This window comes from Cetorhinus maximus, chromosome 21 (genome assembly GCF_964194155.1).
Source record: "Cetorhinus maximus chromosome 21, sCetMax3.hap1.1, whole genome shotgun sequence".
In the NCBI taxonomy this organism is placed as follows: Eukaryota; Metazoa; Chordata; class Chondrichthyes; order Lamniformes; family Cetorhinidae; genus Cetorhinus; species Cetorhinus maximus.
In genome coordinates, this window is record NC_135899.1 from 61,194,406 (window position 1) to 61,214,820 (window position 20,415).

The 20,415-nt window shown below is 45.9% G+C and overlaps 1 protein-coding gene across 1 annotated transcript in view; it reads right to left on the reverse strand.

Moving 5' to 3' along the window:
• Window positions 1-1,559: 1,559 nt before the first annotated feature.
• Window positions 1,560-20,415, reverse strand: part of LOC144695903 (uncharacterized) — a 45,456-nt gene continuing 26,600 nt past the window's right edge. The window contains exon 3 of the mRNA XM_078566990.1: window positions 1,560-2,620. Within this exon, the coding sequence (XP_078423116.1) occupies window positions 1,916-2,620 (705 nt within the window). The 3' untranslated portion in view covers window positions 1,560-1,915. The remainder of the gene's footprint in view (window positions 2,621-20,415) is intronic.

Sequence of the window (20,415 nt, forward strand, 5' to 3'; positions counted from 1 at the left end):
GGAACATCAACTCCTCGGCCTCTATTAAATTGATCCTTCGCTATTTCAACAGCTTTCATGGAGAATGTCTATAACCCATTTTTCCTTCCTGTGTGCTTGTCCACATTAAATTTCATCTGTTATTGTTTTGCCTGCAATTGTTCATCCAATTACATAAATTCCAGCCAAGGTATCTCTACAAAGTTCAGCACTGAGTCAAATAAATTCACTGACCAGTGACAGATGAAGAATGGTGACTTGGGAGAGGTACCAGAGGACAGTAAGTTCTATGGTACTGTTCATTAGGCTCAGTCACTGGCTTTAACAAAGGAAGAGAAAAGGAGGAAAACAATTATATAAACTTTGATATAAATGATAGTGGAGTGGGGGCTCAAAAAGACTACACTGAATATTGATTTTCTTCTGTTCTAAACCAGGAATTTAAATTAAAAAAAGGTTCCACACACAATGGGCGGAATTTTTACCATGGCGTCCTGTTCTCAACGGTGGAACAGGAAGCGGATGCCATTTCTGTGCTCTTGCTTTTTGCTGGTTCCCAAATGATTCCAATTAAAATTTAAAGTGCCAGCAGTGTGCATCCGAGACTTGTGCAGTCATGCAGCAGGGGAAGGTTTTCAGTGGTGAAAGCAGCTGTAAGCTGACGATGCAGCAGGAGACAGTGGGCTATAAAAGAGCCTTCTGGACAATCAGGAAGGCTCTGCATCACGGCCACAATTTCATGCCCAGCTCTGTTGCCATTAACATAAGACTTATTGAGAGCACAAAAATGGCACAGGTGTTCCTAAAATGTAAATTTCACTTGTAAATACTTGACATTACATTGGCTTCACATTATTCATGTGTACATCATCATTATTTGTTGAGATCACCCTATTCAGAGAGCTAAACGTACTGGTATCCATTGGTTAAAGGGAAGTTAAGGATATTTCTTTATTTTGGAAGAAACAATGTTGTGTTTTTACTTTCATTTTTTATTGAAAGTTCATCTTAGTGTCCAGTGTTGTACTCGCCACTTAGTGGGACATGACTGAACTTGCAAGTTCAGCTGGTCCTCCCTTTCATGCATTGTAAAAGACATTATCCGAGATCACTGTCAGCGGAGATAATTGAAATATTGTAGGTGAACTCAAAGCCTTGGGAGGACTTTGCCAGCCAACACCCTGAGATAGCCCCACATGTGGACAGTACTGACACCCTTAAGGCCCCTCATTTTCTTACTTTTACTGACCCCCCCACCACACCTAGGATGCCAGGTTCTTTCCACTTCCACTCCTCCATACCCCCGACACCGCCCTTGGATCCCTCTTCTACTCCTCCATGTTCCTGGCCCCTTTCCACAGCCATCCCATGCACTCCCCACCACACCCCACCACAATCACTGACTCACCCTTCTTGGTTCCAAGCCTCCAAGCACGCTGCCATTCTCCTGCCCCCTCCCTTGTGCCACAGGGTTCAACAAGGAAAGTGGCTGACCTCAGAAACAACTGCATAGAGTCAACTACTGTATGCCATCTTTAAACGAATGTGAGCCGAGTGTCACAAGATTCTTAGGTACTTTATCGTGAAGGTAGGACGTGATTGCAAAACGGTTAAATACAATGATTATTCATGCATGCAAATGTATTACAGGTAGGAACCCGCCAAAGGATGGCATGAGGCCTCACCCACCACAAACATGCTGCTGAGTTAATCTCTAAATCTGAAGCAGCCATGGGGAAAGTGAAATTTAAGGCCCTGCCTAATTAAGTCACCCTGCCCGTCACGTTTCCCACTCTTGCAAGCCCCATTAAATCTGGAACCGCATGTCCCCTCCCCCAACCACCAGAATTGGTTCATCTATTCTTTTGCCTGCTGATTTCATGTAGGAACAAGACTGAAAACTACTAGAGTTCAAGAGTGGGATTAATGTGGAGTACTAAATGACAATAGAAGAATACAGTACCTTGTTTCTTGTTTTCAGAGCAGAATGCAGGTGAAGGCTCTTGAAGTTTTGTACCTCAGTATTCGGTGGATTCACAATTTTGTCTTCACTTACTGAGTCGCAAATGGATGGGTCTTTGCTGTTGATTGAAACTGAATCAGGGTTGCCTCTGCATTCAGTTTCTGTACTTCTGGCCTTGGTAATGATTCTAAAAGTGGGACTCATATTTAAGTGAGGAACATAGTCAGGAGACCCTGGGACAAATGAGATCTGCCCCGAAAAGAAATGTTGACCACATATTTTAGAATGAAATGTTGGTGTCCACCCTGGATTAGTGAAACGTATAGCTCTCATCAAAGATGCTGTGTGTGCTTCTGATTCTCGAATAACAGCGAACCACCGTACATGATTGTCCCTGCCATGACGATTTGGGCATCCAGGAATACAGCAGGAGCTTTCATGGGCAGTTGTACTAAGAGCAACAACCTTTTTGGCAGCAGGTTTTTTAACTGGAATCATAGCTTTAGGGTTGAGGCCAAACTTTTGACAGCGAACTCTCTGAAAGTAAGGCCTATTTCCTGAGATGGAGAGACCATGGGGTCGGCATAGATCTCGCAGTTTGCCTTTTGAGCCTTCTTTGACTTGCCGGGCAGTCCCTGATGTCTGGTCTGATATATTGACATGAGTCATTGTGTAATGCTAAAGAAAAAGAAAATTATAACTGTCACAATTAACATAAAAAGGGATCTGCACCAAAAGGACCATTAATCAGTTGTGAATAATTACGATTGATTGTACATAATGGATAGTGCCATTTTTTTGTTAATCATAACCAAAAGAATTTGGTAAACCTATACAATGGGATAGATCTTGACTTTGTGTGATAGTGTTAAAAGGGTAATAGTGAATTGGCAGTCCGTTTTACATGTCTTCTGATCTTTATTTCAACTGAAGTCAATTCGGGATAGATATAACAAGGGATGCCAATTCACTATCACCTATTTTGTACTATTACACAAAGTCAAAAAAATACCCCAAATTGATTGGTCCTATTGCAAAATACTATGGGACAGATTTTAAATTGTGGCTGCTGGGCATAAACAGGGCAGTAGTAGGCTAAAATGGCTTATCACTCCGTTTATGCTGGTACTCCAGCTCCTTTATGCTCAAGAGGCCTTACTCTGGATGGCTACAGCATCCACATGTTTCAAGCAGTAGCACCTTTTAATATGCAGATTGGTGGACCTACGAAGTATGTAGGATCCTGACGGCAATTTTGATAGACAACAGGGCACAGCCTATGACATGCACACTCTGCCCAGTGTTAAATAACAGTACAGCAGGAGAGGCCAAGAGGACCAAGAGTACTTCTCCATGTTCCACAATAATAATGTGGTTGGCTAGAGTTCTGGTTTCCCCTCACCCTTGCCCCTTCACAGCACGCCCACCAACTCAGGCCTATCGTCCTGCTAGCCAGGTCAGTTTCTAGGCTATCTGATATTGTCCTATCCTGCAGCCAACAAGATACAGTGGAGTGTCCATTTGATTACCTCAGCTCACCAGTGGCATCATAATGAGACCCAGACTCAAAATGGACCGGGCCTCCTGTGGCAGATTCAGCAACCAGCTAGTACACACTACGGGTGGAATCCCTGAGGCGAGTTTGGTGATGGGAGGCATTTAATTGGGCAGAAGGGTGGTGGGTGGGGATCCCACTGACTTCCCACCTCTGCACTGGTTAGTCCAGGGTACGAAAGCTCATGGACGGCCTTCCCGCCTTGCATCAATTGAGAATCTTAAGTGGATAATTAATGCGCACTTAGAGCCCCCATTCTACCACTGATGCTATTCACTCAGCAGCAGGCAGGGGACTAGCCATGCAGGAAGCCCTAAAAGCAACCCTGTAGGGTTGGGCCTTCATTCAAAGGCACTCAGTGCCTGATCAAGGAACCCAGATTCGGGAAGTGGGGGGGGGGAGCTGCCCACTGAGAGCAAGCCCCCTGCCCTTCCTGTCAAGCCCCTCCAACACGAACCCCATCCCAACATCACTCAGCTGTGGCCTGGGTCCCTGGGCGAGCCTGGGCCTCGGGTGGGCGCTGCCAAGCAATGGACTGCTGCTGCCCTCTGATTTGCTGGCTGCTCTAGGCCAGTGGGATTCTGGCCCCGGGGTCCTTGGTCGCAGGGAAGGCCTGCCGCTGTCCCGTTAAGTGGCATTTAATTTGGTGAGCCTTCCCGAAAGGAGGTGACGCAGGGCTCTCACGGGCTCTCCAGTCAGTGGGCAAGGCCCCCATCACCTCCATTAAATACCGCCCTACCATTCAGTTACCCAACAGTTAATATCTAGTCCTATTTTTTTCAAGGAAAATTGGACATTATATGACATGATGACAATGTGATATTAGTAAATTCAACTGCTGGTAATAATATTAGACTGAAGATGTAGTAAAGTTAATTAAGGGGAAAGAAAATTAAAATGCAATAGAACTATGACTGCCATGCTACTCACAATGTAACTCAGCTTCATTAGTGAAACAGTGATGGAGCAAACAAAAAAGTGTGTTTGTGTTTGTGTGGTTATGTCTTGCATCCAGTGTGGATCCATCAAGTTTCAGATGTCATATGCTAATCTCTCTCATTTTTTTTAAATAGCCTATCAGTTTGTGATGGATTTTTCTGACCTGTGAGCAGAAATTTAGAAGCAAGTACGATTAATCTCTAAATTACCCTAATTTACCTGTAGCTACTATTACCTGGATTTGCCTAATTAGATCACTTTCCCACAAGAATTACTTTAACAATAACCAAAAATGGACAGGACAAGTTAAGCGCAGCTACATTTTAGCAACTAGAATAGAATCCAGACCACCTGTGAGCAAGGGAGACCCACTAGTTTTGTTATTAAGTGTTCTCTGGCGTTTTGTAACAACTTAAACCCGGTTCTAATTTAAAAATAGCAAATACTGGAAATACTCAGCAGGCCTGAAAGCATCTCTAGGGAGAGAAACAGACTTAAGTTTCAGGTCAGTGATCTTTCATCACTTCTGATCTCTGCATGGTAATTTAAGGGCCTAGTATTTTCATATCTCCCTATCATTTACTTTTTTCCCCATTTACTTTTTAAAATGTTCTTTGTTTAAAGAATGATTACTGCTTTGGAGAACTTGAGGCTCAAACTTGCTTCTCCATTCCACCTTCTTCCCTGAATAAACATGAAACTGAAAATCACCTTCTTTGTTCCCCTGTCTCCTTTTCAGTTTTATGAGGCATTGCATTAAGCTGCATGGGTAATATAATGGTTTATGTGCATGATTATCCTGTTTGAATAGCTCACTAATGCTAAGCAGTGAAGAACAACCTAATTAGTTTAGCTCAGAACTAGGCTGTTTTTTGCCTGTGAGTTACTCCTCAATTAGAACTGAAAACTCCTCTCACTGGAAGAGATGTGTACTTGCAGGTGCAACATTTACAAGCAATTGTTAAACCTTGTTTGGAGTCTGTTCTCATCCAAATGAAAGGCTTGTGCACACATCTGTTGTTGTGCTCCTGGAATAAGGGGTGATGAACAGTACAATACCAGCTATATTCCATTTAGATTACCAGATTACTGCCCAGCTTAACTTTATCAAAAAACTATTAATATTTCCCCTCCCTACATGGACAATGAATCAGAAGACCTCAACACCACGAAAATGTCACTCTCCCTCACAGATAGAGTTTCTCAGCTATTAGAAAATTAAACAAAAGAATTGATGCTGCTTCTCACCTAACCAGTGATTTATAAAGCTTTTAGCCAAACTTTCTTGCTTTTGCACTCTATGGGCAGGATCTTCCTAACCTCGTAGAGACGGCTTTGGAGGTGGAAGAAGCTAGGAAAGTTCCATAAAACCTCATTGGTATGGCTCACTAATGTGATTCTGCCTCTGAGGGATTTTCCCAGCTGCCACTGGAATCAGCAAACCAGTCCTTGGATGCATGCAGACAATCAATAGAGTTAAGGCCTCAATCATTTTCTGACAGTACTGGAATTTTCCCAGCATTGCATGGGCCTCCCCCCTGTGTTGGGAGGCCAGCAACACCTTGGAGACAGTCTCTTAGCGGGAGGTGAATGGGAATTGGATACTAATTAAAATGCTGGTATCAGGGAGCCACAAGGCTCAAAGAGGTCCAGTCGTGATCGCAGACATTCTTGTGGAGAGATTCCCCAGTTTGGAGCCTTTTGTGAGCACTTCCATTTTGAGGCACCCTGAATGTCTCCCTCTTGTTCAAGAGCACTCACCTCTCCTCGTGGGCCTGCCATCCGGACATTCCTGCGGGTTCTTCTGTTGGCCTTCCCATCTCCCTGTTCTTTCCACTGTCCTTAACTGGACCACGGAATGTGGAGGTGGCCTGCTAATTGGCCATCTCTGGAAGACCTCCCCTCCCGGGATGCTGCTGAGCCAAGCAGGGTGGGAACCCGGAAATGGTCCCAATGCCTGAAACTTTTACAATTGCAGACGATTCCACTCTATGCCACCTTCAAAGATTTCTGTATGCAAATTCACAGGTTTGTCTGTTTCTGCATCCGCTGCAATGGCAAGTCTACTGTCAAAATCTAAAGGGTGTTTGACATCAATTACTTAAACTGCATTAAGATAATGAAGGATCAGATCCCTAATATAGACAATATAGACTTGAAACAATGCATATGTTATTCCAAAATAGAATTGATGAAGAAAGCGGAAGCCCACTTCCCACATGCAAGCCCCAAAGAGGAGAGCAGTATGGAGGACTCACTCTGGCAGAGCGAAGGAGGTCATTGACCAATTGTGGCAATGCACCCAGTTAGAACATTGGTCAGCTTCTGGAGTTCCTGGATTATACACTGCTTAACCTCTGGGGCTCTAAGATTCTTCACTGCTCAGCTCTGGGGTCCCAGGAACCTTCAGGTTGGAGAGTTTCACTCTGGAGTAAGTGCCCATTCTGGAGGGCTGCTGCTCCTTTGGAGCACACAAGGCTGGATAGAATGCAGGTCTGGCAGGTCTTTAGGTGGTGGAAGCAGCTGCCTACACATCAGGTGATGCCAAGTTTGGTGCCTCATGGTCTATCCCTCCAACAGCATGGACAGACCCTGCACCTCCAGGGCATTAATTGGCCAGCTGCTGCATGATTGTGCTCAGCCAGCTGCAGTTCTCCCAGTTGACAATGGCACCTGCTTCTGGGGCCATTGCCGAAGCCTCTGCTGCGTGCACGCAATTCAGTCCATAAAGGCAGACAAGTCACCAGGACCTGATGGCCTGCATCCAAGGGTTTTAAAGCAAGTGGCTGCAGAGATAGCGGAGGCATTGGTCAAAATATTCCAGACCTCACTGGATTCCAGGAGGGTCCCAGCGAATTGGAAAACCTTCTTGACGCCTCTGTTCAAGAAGGGAGGGAGACAAAAAGCAGGAAACTATAGGCCAGTCAGCCTAACATCTGTCATTGGGAAAATGCTAGAGTCCATTATTAAGGAAGAAATAGCAGAACATTTAGAAAAGCTTAATGCAATCAAACAAAGTCAACATGGTTTTGTGAAAGGGAAATCATGTTTGACAAATTTGCTTGAGTTTTTGAGGATATAACAAGCAGAATTGATAAAGGGGAACACGTAGATGTGGTGTATTTGGATTTCCAGAAGGCATTCGATAAGTGCCACATAAAAGGTTATTGCACAAGATAGGAGCTTTTGACAGTAGACTTGCTACTGCAGTGGGTGCAGAAACAGAGAGACCTATGAATTTGCATACAGAAATCTTTGAAGGTGGCATAGAGTGGAATTGTCTGCAATTGTAAAAGTTTCAGGCATTGGGACCATTTGTGGGTTCCAACCCTGCTTGGGTCAGCAGCATGCCGGCAAAGGTGGTCTTCCAGAGATGGCCAATTAGCAGGCCACCTCCACATTCGTGGTCCAATTAAGGACAGTGGAAAGAACAGGAAGATGGGAAGGCCAATAGGAGAACCCGCACAAATGTCAGGTATTGGGGGTAATGTATTAGCATGGATTGAGGATTGGTTAACACACAGAAGACAGAGAGTCAAGATTTTTCAGGTTGGAAAGTCATAACTAGTGGAGTGCCACAAGGAGCAGTCCTAGGGCCTCAATTATTTACTATCTATACTAATGGCTTGGAGGAGGGGGCAGAATGTAATGTATCTAAATTTGCTGATGATACAAAAATAGGTGGGAGGGCATGTTGTGATGAGAACATAACCTATCTATATCCCCGTGTAGATTCCTTGAGTGAGTGGGCAAAAACTTGGCAGATGGAGTTTAATGTAGGAAATTGTGAGGTCATGCACTTTGGTAGGAAGAATCAAAAGGCAGACTATTATTTAAATGGAGAGAGACTCCAAAAAAATGCAGCACAGTGGGATCTGCATGTTCTTGTGCATGAAACACTAAAAGTTAGCATGCAGGTGCAGCAAGTAATAAAGAAGGCAAATGGAATTTTGGCCTGTATTGGTACAGGGGACTGGAGTTTAAAAATAGGGAAATCTTGTTACAACTGTATAGTGTGTTGGTGAGGCCGCACCTGTAGTACTGTGTACAGTTTTGGTCCCTGTATTTAAGAAAGGATATACTGGCATAGGAGGCAGTTCAAAAGAGATTCACTAGGCTGATTCCTGGGATGAAGGGGGTTGACTTATCAAGAGTGGCTAAACAAGTTAGGCCTTTATTCATTAGAGTTTAGAAGAATGAGGGGTGATCTTATTGAAACGTACAAGATTCAGAGGGGGCTTGACAGGGTAGATGTTGAGAAGATGTTTCCACTAGTGGGGGAATCTTGGACTAGGGGACATAGTTACAGAGTAAGGGGACACTCATTTAAAACTGAGATGCAAAGGAATTTCTTCTCTCAGAGGGTAGTGAATGTCTGGAATTCTCTACCCAGAGAGTTGTGGAGGCTAGATCACTGAAAGTATTTAAAGAGGAAGTAGATAAGATTTTTGAAATATCGGGGAGTTGAGGGCTATGAGGAGCTGGCACAAAAGAAGAGTTGAGGCCTGGGGCAGATCAGCCATGATGTTATTGAATGGCAGGGCAGGCTTGAGAGGCCAAATGGCCTACTCCTGCTCCCATTTCTTATGTTCTTATCTGCAGATCCTGCTTCTAATCTATCCTGCAGTATTTCCACAGTGTCAGTATCGGAGTTGGTGGCTGCGAATGTGAAAACAAGTGATTGTGCTCTGTCTCCATCTTCACTATTTTCTTGATATTCCCCCACTGCCTGGCCAAGTTGCACCTCTTGGGTATTGGAAAAGAAATTGGCGTGCTGCCCGCATTTCAATCAACCAGTGCGGGTTCATCAGAATCCCTGCACCAGTTTTCGGGACTATCCAATTTAGCTCCCCTTACCTTTGCCTGACAAAAAATTAATTTTCCTTTGATGTGTCTCATCAAAGAAATGAGCTCAGACTTCAACAAATTATTCAGTGAGCTTTCATATGCTCATCCTGAGGGCTCCAGGTACTCCTTTGTTGTCCTAGCATGGGAACTCCCATCTTCTAAATTGCAACCAGGTCCCTTACAGGCATAATTTCTGCATCAATGTTTAAGTACTCTTTATAAGGATCATCAGCTGCAACTAATTGCATATTCCAAGGTTATTGGAGTCAAAGAAGGAACCCTGTGTAATGGTGTTCACTGTGGAGCCTGTATTCCAATAAACGACATAGATATCACCATATTTCACTTGAACTGCTAGATATCTCCCACTAATTAAGTTTGAAATTTTGCAGAAGGAGAGCCTTAGGCTGCCTCTCCTTCTGCTTCAGCCTTAACAGTTGAGCTTGTTTCATGATGGAGTCCTTGACAAGGAGCAGCAGGGGGAAGGACACTGATAGTGTTTGATCACTGTGCCTAGCTTAGTGCCAGTGAGATTGGAATGCTTAGGCAGCCACATCCCACTTTAGATCTGATTTTGATTACAACAAAGCTTGGTTTTTCAGCCAAGAGCTCCTACTTACAATTTGGACTTTTCCTGATAACCTTGGTGATGTAAATGTTTCGAGAACTGTTTCCATGGACAGGTCAAATCGCCAATGAAATGAAACCAGTTTTTTCATTTTCTGCCAGGTTTGGATTACTATAGTCCAGGTCTAATAAATAACCCCAAAACATAGCTGATTGTTCTCTGGAGAGTAGGATACTGTTGTCCTGTTACCTGACATAGCAGAAAACATCACTCCACTAAAACAGCATGTATAGGTCAAACCTACTATCCAGATTTACACATAGACAAAAACACAGAGGCAAAAATACTACAATAATCCAATTTATACTATATAAAATCAGTTATTGTTACAACTTGTCAGTAAGCTTTGAAAAATATTGGTTTGGTCATGTGCCTAGAGTAAAGGGTGAAATTGGGCAAAATGGGCTTGTAGCAAATTGGTAACCGATTTTCACTGCACCTGATGATCTTTCCACTGAAGGTCACAGAATAATTGTTCAAACTCTTGTTGGAGACCCATTTCCCAGTCGCACTGTCGCTTTTACCTGGTTTGAAATCTTGGGAATAGTTTCCAAATTGACTGGAAAGTAGAAAATGACGCAGTGAAAAATTAGCTGCCCATTCACTATGAGCCAATTTTGCACTGCTGGGAAGACCATTTCCACTGCTCCCAGGTACAATACATAAAGAAAAATTAGCAGGAAGTTCACATGCTTGTAATGGGGCATTTTCAATTTTGCATCCACATAAAAGTGGGCACTAATTCAGGTCCAAACCAATTCCTAGGTCCCAAGTTTAAACCCAGCCTCAAAGTTTACAGGGCTGTCCACTTGAAAAACTATTGTGTAATTCAATTCACATAAAACTTCAATTACAGAAATTATCTAGATTTAAAGAAAATGCCACCTTTGAGCTTCTCCAACGGCTGAGACACTTAATAAACAATGTGGTGTGAAGTGAAATTAAGAGATGGGAGACAGAGACCAACTCTTACGAAATAAAATAATGGACACTTCGACCATGGGATAGGGGTAGGGGGTTGGTGGTGATTGTGTGCTGATGACCATGAGAGCGGGGTCCCTGAGGGGGCAATGTGGTAAACATGAGAGCAGGGGTTGTGGTTTTCAACATGGGAAGGGAAGGTTTTGATAATGTAATAACACAGTGAGGTGGTGAGGTTGCTGCGGGTTTAAAATCAACTAAAACTTACAACTTATCTTGTTGAGTCACAACATTATCATCTCAACTCTGGCCAACTCACTCACTTGCAGTCCCACTCAAACTCAACCTGGAGATTCCCAGGATCAGTCTCCTACAGGGTGTCCTAGAAATACAGGACAAAGGGCCGCGGGACAAATGACCAAAATACGGAACAATCCCTTAAAATACAAGACAGTTGGTCACCCTTGGGCAGTCCAGTAAAGCCCTGGAGCACTGAGATATCTCTGGGACATAGCTGTCACAGAGGATCCTGGTTTCTCTTGCAGAGACAGGGGTGATTGGCCCATTTCTGAAGATTCCTCTAGTACTGACATCAAAGAAGGCTTGAAGCATTGGCAGCAGTATCTTGACTTAGTGTGCCCAGTGTCATGAGGTCATGGAAGCCTGTCCTGCACTGAATGGAAGTTCCTGGGGTGCTGCAAATTGCAGTGACTGCTTCTGCCACCTCCCTTCACATGGTGTGCACCTGTCTCTTATGGGGCTTCTTGCTCTCAGTGCCAAGCAGTTGGTATCTCACTTTTGCCAGAAATACACCTGAGATTCTGGGAGCCCTTCCAGATGCTGAACACCTTCCCACTTCCTGGAATGTTTCTACATATTCAAACATTGCTGTTCTTCTTCTTCCTCCGTTTGGAAAAGCGTTGCTGCTTTTCAGCAGGCTGCAGCCATTTAAAGGGCATGCCAGGATGGTATTTCACTCCCTCCAACTCTATTCCTTTAAGACACTCCTTAAAAAATGCTTCTTTGACCAAGCTTTTGGTCATCTAATATTTCCTTATGTGGCTCAGTGTCAAATTTTATTGGATTGGGCTCCAATGAAGTACAACATTAAAGACGCCATTTAAATGCAAGTTGTTGTAAAACTATCAGGTGCATGCTGCAACTCCAGATCAACCTTGCATGGCGAATGGAAGGCTGGAAGGAAACTGTGGTGGGTGAGCAGCAAATTCACAGTATACTGCTCCACCGTTAACCTGCCAATGGGAGAAAATTTCAGCCCTGTAGGTCCAGGAGAGTGAAGAAACAAACCAAGGGTTTTTTCTCTTGACTGCCAACCAATGAGTTTGACAGGAAGTGTGCACATGTATGAATTCAATGTAGGCAGGTTTGCGGTCAGCTTTAAGTCCCCAATGGGAAAATAGTCTGATGGCATTCACCATACAGGCTAACATACTAAGGGCCCCTTGTATGAGATTCCAGTGTGCCGCCACAGTCTGTGGAACCTTACACCAGCAGGCGTTGTTCCCTTTAAGAGGAGAAAGGAGAAAACTTCTCCCTTGAAGTGATTGAAGTGTTTCTGAGAAAGCATCCAATGTTACGGTAAGCTAGATATTCACACATCTTATTTGTAGCATCAGGTCTGCAGTTCCAGCTTCTTTCTTACCTTCACCTGCACTAATGGCCTGCCAAAGTAGGTTGTTAAACTCTGCAACTGTGTGGATACTGGTAGGCGGGCTTAGAGCTCTGCTCCTGCAGCCTAACCCACCTGGCATCCCTCAGTCATAGAACGATACAACACAGAAGGGGACTTTTAGTCCATCATGCCCGGTGCCAACCTCTTGTAAGAGCTACCCAAATAATCACACTGCCATGCTCTTCACCATAGCCCTGCAAATTTTTCCACGTAAAATATTTCTCCAATTTGTCATGAAATCATTGATCTTTGTGTCCCTGGGTGCTAAATTAGCTGCCTGTGGAGATTGTAACATTTTAAGGTATAGGATGTTCCAATCTTTGTTACATTGGTTCCTACCTAGTAACAAGGGTGGGAGTGTTTTGATAGGTCACCAGAATAGTTCAAGGGTCAGTGAACAACTCTTCTTGAGGCAGTCAGTTTGAGGCAGTTTGCCAGCCCACAAGACAAAACGGACAGAGGGTGGAATTTTCCATGCCCGCTGGTGTCGGGCATGCTCAGCGGCATAAGCAGACAATATGGCAAGAAGGCCAGAAATCATTTTCACAATGTCGTGAAACCAGTTTACAATTGTCTGCTCAGCCCATCGATGGCGGGTTGTGTTTCCCGCTATGGGACGTTGGGACCCTCATTGTAATAGATCTGCATATCATTATAAGGCTAGCCCGCCGGACTTATCCACCCCCCAACCCACGCACTGGATCGTCCGTCCACATCGGCGGGAAAACACGCCGGTGCAGAACACGTCTTGACAAATGTGACATGCAGAAGTCGGGACTTACCGCCAGGGCCTAGCTCACATCACGGACATCCAAGGAGCAGAAGATGCTGGAGCCCAACAGCAACTGCACACTGGAGGAACATCCATGACATGCTGGGTGGATTCTCAAGGACATGGCTTTGCTGTGAAGCAGCCTACGAAAGTTGGAAAGTCCAACTGAGGGTCTGCTCACAACGGATGACGGTCGAGGGGGTGGAGAGGAAGGTCCAGCTGTGTTTGGGAGAGGAAGATGTACCAGGGGTAGGAGAGGAAGGTCTAGGATCGACTGGGAAGGAAGAAGTGTCAGGATGGGGTGAGATTGGGTGGAGGAGAATTAAGGTGTCAGGATGGAGTGAGGTTGCGGGGGGGGGGGGGAATGAAGCTATAAAGATGGGATGAGGTTGGGAGGGGGTGAATGAAAGTGTTGGCAGGGAGGGTGGGAGAGGGGAGGGAGTACCGGGGTGGGGGGGGGGGGGAGTAACAGGGAAGAAGGCAGCAGCAGGTGAGGTAGATTTAAGGGGAGGTGAAAGGTGTAAGGGAAGGAGTCCGGGGGACAAGAAGGAGTGCGGAGAGGGGAGCGATTCCGGGGGGGAGGAATGAGTGCAGAGAGGGGAGGGAGTAAGGCTGTAGGAAGAGGTAAGGGTGGAGGAAGGAGTCAGGAAGGGGGAAAGACTAAGGGTGGAGGAAGATGTAAGGATGGAGGAAGAAATAAGGGTGTCTAAAAGAGTCAGGAAGAGGGAAGGACTAAGCAAGGCAAAAGAGCCCAGGGGGAGGAAGGAGTTCTAAAGGGGGGGCAGGTTTTCCAAGGGGGGGGGAAGGGGTCTGGAGAGGGCAAGGGGTCCAGAGTGGAGGGATGTCCAGGTGAACTTGCAAGGGAGGGCTCAGATGAGTCCATGACTGCCTCCTGGGGAGCGAACTGAGGGTAGGCATGGAACAAGGGAATGGTGAGAATGACCAAGAGCAGAGTGAAGGGGTAAAGTGGGAGAGTGAGGGTTCGACGGTAGTGGTAGAAGGGATGGCGAGGGTGTTTGGTGGCCACTCAGAGGCAGACACAGACCCTGGGAGTGGGAAGGAGGAAGTCGGGGAGGTGAATGTGGATGGGGGTGGTATTTTCGGGAAGGAAGGGAACGTGCACTTTCACCTGGACATCCCCGAAGGAAAAGGGTTGTGGCTGGTAGGTCACAGAGGGGGGTTGTAAAGTGATGCCAGGGAGGTCAGCAGTGATGGAAGAAAGGAAATGGATGACTAGGGGAGGGGAAAAGATGGGGAAGCGCACAAAAAAATCAAATCAGGACCATGCTGTCTAAATCGAAAGTGAAACGAGAGTCATGGTGGGCGAGATCAGGTGCTGAATGGGAATGTGATCATTGGGTGGGCAGAGATGCAGGTCAGCTCAGATGGACTCTTTTGCAGGCCGTTGGCACTGACCACCCCTGCCACCGCCTTCCATGCTGGATTGGTAGTGCTGTTGCCCATCCTGCAGTCAGAGCAGGGGTAGAGGACATCACGGCGGGCCTCTACGGCATTCAAAAGGCGCTCGAGGAATGTGTCACTGCAGCGGGCGGTTGCAGTCTTTTTGCCTTTCAGGGCCATCCTGTCTTCTGTGTGGTAGGCCTGGACTGGAAGCACTGAGAGCTGTGCACACAGTTGTACTTTAAATGTGGCACTGGCGTGATGAAGTGGCGAGGTGATGACGTGGCGGGCAAATGAGAGCCCGCCCGCCATGGAAATGGCACGTCTCCTGGGAATGCTTAATTAATGCAACGCGTTTGGGATAATATAGCATGAGAAGCCACCATTGCAAATGCAAATCTGGGACGATTCTGCCCAGAAACAGATCCCAGTTAGATTACTCCTTCAAAAAACTCCAATAAATTGATTAAACATAATCTTCCTTTCACAAAACCATGCTGACTCTTCCCTATTGCTTTGAGCTCTTCTAAGTGCCTAGCTATAACCTCCTTAATGATCGATTCTAATAACTTCCCCATGACAGATGTCAAGCTAACTGACCTATAATTTCCTGTTTCTCCCTTCTCGAACAGAAGGGTTATACTTGCTACTTTCCAATTTGACAGAACCTTTCCAGAATCTAGCAAATTTTGGGAAATTAACACCACCGCATCAAATACCTATTAGCCACATCTTTTAAGACCCTAGGATGTAATCCATCGGGACCCAGAGATTTGCCAGCCTGCAGCTCCATCAATTTGCTCAGTACCTTTTCCGTAGTGATTTCAATTTCGCCAAGTTCCTTTCTCCCATTCACCTCCTGATTTGCAGCTATTACTGGAATGTTTTTTGTATACTCTATTGTGAACACAGAAGCAAAATATTTGTTCATTTCTTCCGCCATTTCCTCATTAGTTACTATTAACTCCCCACTGTCACTCTCCAGGGGACCAATACTCACTTTTCTTACTCTTTTCCTTTTTAAATACCTGTGAAAGGGAGATGGACTTTGGCTACAATCTTCAGCAACACTGGTAAGAACATGAATTTTATGTTTACCTAATTATTGTATGTGCCACACAGCAAGTATAGACCAATGCATCCATCCTTTGATTTAAATGGTGTATTTACAGACAATGGCCCGAATTTTGCGCTTGATCGGTGGACCTGGAAGCAGCCACGATTTCCAATCCCGAACGCGATTTCACGCTGGCTGGCCGATTAACTGGCAGCCACCGTGAAATGCGCACTTAAAGAGGCTCAGTGCTGCTGGGGGGGGGGGTTGCGGGGAAGAGGGTGGTCGCTATGAGAAGTGCGGGCAGGTGTTTCCAATGAGTTCCCTGATAGCTGACAATTGCTTTGGGGCTGCCTCAGGGAGATGCAGTATTGTTCCAATGAAATTGGCACAAAAAAATACCGCAAACTCTCTCTGTGATGCAAATTCAACCAACTGACAGCAGAACTCATAACACCTCAACCTTCAAATATCTTCTTTTATTTTATTTCATTCTGGACATTTTATCCCACCCAGGATCGAGTATGAAGCGAAAACGTGAAGGCCGATTGGCCCATCAGCCAACCGTAAAAGCACACGGGCTGGCCACATAAAATCTCAAATACTTGCCTCCTTAACGGGCTTAATTGACCACTTAATTGTCGGCGTCCGTGCTTCCAACTCCTGCACGCGTCTGCCGATTGTAACGTCATGCGCGAGTGGGAAGATGTCAGGATGCACCCCGACATCTTCTCGTACTATTTCATGTGATTTCGGGTCGGGCTTGCGCCCGCTCATTCAACATAAAATTTTGGCCAATGAACAAAATTATACTTAATAATGTAAGATATTACACATCCATCAATGACTGAATCATCATGGTGCCTTACAATTGCAAACATTCTAATGTGGTGCCCCTGTCGTTGCCTCGGAGGAGGTGGAGACAGGCTGCTCACCTCTCTGTAAAGCATTGAGGAGCTATGCGGCCAGCCTCTTCATACAGGGACCTGTTGGGGACCTACCTGAGACTGCAGGACATGCAATTCTGAAGGGGCAACTGAGATCACTGGATCAAGTACCACAGATGAGGGCTTTGGCAGAGGGGACAGGTAAGCCATGGAAGATGAGGCTGCAGAACTGCCCCCAGCAGCCTCTTTCTTCCCTGTAAGCCCTGGGTTGGCTTTCTGGAGGGTTGGATGTGGTGTCCTGCTGGGACACAGCAGTGATCCATTCCAGCAAATGCTGTGCCAGCAACGAAAACGCCTTGTTATGGGTGCACAGCTCCTCATGTATTCCATGGAGGTCAACGCTCATACTCTGAACAGACTGCTCCAGGCTACTGAGTGAGCTTTGCACTCTATTCATGGAGTTACGTTGCTCTTAAATCCACTCTGAGTGCTGCTGCATGTGTCTCTCCATGAGATTGGCCATTCTGTCATGATTGGATTTCATGCACTTAATCCCCTGCGACAAGGTTGTGCTCATCACCACGATGGGCTCCTCCACTCGCTGTGCATGAGCTTGCATTGCCTCGGGGAACACTACCAGACATTGCTGATCCAAGTACTGTGTCCCATAGGCCCTACCCCTATGTCAACTTGAGCATTAACATCACCGCCCTCCCTCCTCCAAGGGGGACTATGCACAGATGTCCCTGACTCTGACACCTCCTCCTGCACTCTGGTGTAGTGACCTTCACCACATGCAACTGACGCGAAATGCGCACTACATCCCTCCGCAGTTCTTAGCATCTGTGTTCGTGGATTGTGGGCTGGTCAGGTGGGACTGTGCTTCCTCGGACATCTCTTCCCCCTCCTCCTCCTGATACCTGAGGCAAGCTCTGGCTCTGCAGGGTGGGTGTGCAACAATGGGATCTGTGTGTGACACAGCAGGAGATAATTATTGTAAGCCTTGGTCAGTGTGAGAGTGCATACAGTTACACGTCATTCTCAACAACTATTTGGGCAGAGCTCTTGGCCCGTAATGCTTTCTTCCTGCTCAACAATGCGCCAAATTCCCATCGTGTTCAGTCCACCTCCCCCGTGCTGAATAACCATCACCCCCAACAATGAAACCATGCTCCAAAGTGTTTATAACACCACCTTTGGCACCTGCTATGGGCAATTTGCCATCTCCTACACTGGTCTGGGAAGGCAAACGTGCAATCTGCATTGCCCTCTCCTCCACTGGCCTAATCACCCTCAGGTCTACACGCCGACCCCCTATCTGGGCCATCTCCTTGGCCATCCCCTGCAAATAATCAACAAAGACAGATTTAAGGTCATTGAATCTGGCATCCATGGATGAGCCTGATCAATTTGGCCATGTGTCACAGTGGGCATTCAGATGCTACCTCATTAATGCTTGGACATACAAGAGCGTCATGTCCATTTGTTCATCCTTGCTGATGGGGAAGTACGTGCAATTTATGCCCCTTCTGATGTCTCAGTCAGCTGACACCCAAGCCAGAGATAAATATATGGTTCTGTCAAACAGCTCACCTTGCCTTAGTGTAGCAAGTTGTGGAACCGCTTGCAGCACTGTATCCGTGATCTTTCAGATTTGCCTGATGCGCTCACTGCAGCTGCTATTGCCTGCCAGGCTCTCTTCATTATGGCCAGAGGGTTCCTTCTACCTGCGGGATGCAGGGTTTCTCTTCGGCCTTCAATCTCCTGCTTGCAGAACCTGGGTGCAGCTACTCCATGAGACTTACTAACTTAGCTTCTCTGGTTCATTCTGCCATGACAATGAAGGAGGCACACGGATGAGTATGGATTCTCTCTTTCTGCGTGGCTACTGAAAACCTGTGTGCAATCACATGCCGGAACCATAATTTCGAGTTGTGCATAGACTGATGTTGTGTGGGGGTTCTGATCATAGGTTGGATGAACTGTGCTTGGGTGTAAGCACCCCCAAAATGTCATGGTGTGTTCTAGAGCTTATAGGACCCTGCTGGACTAGTCCCTTGGAGTCATACATGCCAGCAATGAAAGTGTGCTGATGTAAAGGTTACGGGCGAGGCACTTTTGGGTGCCTACACTACCTTGTAACAGGTGAAAGGGTATGTGGCAGGGCATTAGGGATCTGCATGTGGCATCCTGATAGCCTAGAGGTGCAATACTCATTTCACTTGCTGTACAGTGTCATGACCTGCTGCAGCTGCAAAGATGCAGACATCTATGTGGTTGGATGTGGTGGATCTTTGCCAACAATGATTGACTAGCTGTGCAGACATTCCTTAGACATTTACAACAGGCAAACTTCACAATTTAAAGATTCCAATGGAAGGCTCATGATGGGCTCTCTCTTGCAGCATTAATAACCAGTTGGCCAACTTTTACTCACAAGACAGCGCTCTGAAGCTTCCTCTCACGCAGCCTTGCAAATTCTTCACACCTTCCTTCCTTTCACGGTGACTGACTTCCATGGTGGCACTTTATATAGGGCCTGAGTCGTGAAGAGCCCGCCTCTGCCTCCAAACTGTTTCAGAAGGATCAGCTGGTCCAACTCCAGCCCACACCCACCCCTCACTCAGAATGGAAATCACGCCTCCTGAGTCACTTTGTCCCCCAAGGCAAGTGCGCAAAACCAGGAATTTTCCCAAATCCCACCACCCGCCTCGAAGATAAAAATCCAGTCCAATATCTCTGCTGGAGCCTAAACACTGATTTATAACCATTTAGCAGAACTTCATTGCTTTTACACTCTATGGGCAGAATTTTACGGCCCTGTTTCGGTGGGAACGGGACCGTAAAATATGGCGAGACATTCTAAACCTCATTGGCTTCGGTGGAAACATAAAATCCCGCTGCCATAAAATTTCACCCCATGTCTCTATTTATGAAGCCAAGAATCCCAGACGCTTTTTTAACAGCCACTAATCTTTTTCTGCCATTTTCAAAGATTTTTGCATATACACCCCAAGTCTTTCTGCTCCTGCACCCACCTTTAAAATTGTACCATTTAATTTATATTGCCTCTTCCCCTTTTACCAAAATGAATCACTTCATAAGTCTTGCATTAAATTTTATCTGCTACGCGTCTGTCTATTTCATCAATCCATGTCCACTTTAAATATGCTACAATCCTCATTGTTTACTCTAATTCCAAATTTCACGTCTTCTGAAGACTTTGACATTATGCCCTGTATACCCAAGACCTATATATTAAAAAGAGCAATGGTCTCAAGTTCTGAGGCTATAACTGCACACTTCCCCCTGTTCCACACACACGCCACCCACTCCCCACCTCCACCCCCCCCCCCCACCCCGCCTCCCACCCCACAGTCTGAAACAAACGAACATACAAATTAGGAGCAGGAGTAGGCCACTCAGTTCCTCAAGCATGCTGCGTCATTCAATAAGATCATAGCTGGTCTGATTGTGGCCTCAACTCCACTTTCCTTCCTACCCCCTATACCCTTTGATCTCTTGTCAATTAAGAACCTAACTGAGCCTTAAAAATATTCAATGGCCCTGCATCCACCACTGTCTGGAGAAGAGAGTTCCCTCGGCTCACAGACTTCGAGAGAAAAAAATTTCTCCTCACATCTGTCTTAGATTGTAGACCCCTTATTTTAAAGTGTATCCCCTAGCTGCTAGTCTCTCCCACAAGGGGAAACATCCTCTCAGCATCCACCCTGTCAAGTCCCCTCAGGATCTTATGTTTCAATAAAATCACCTC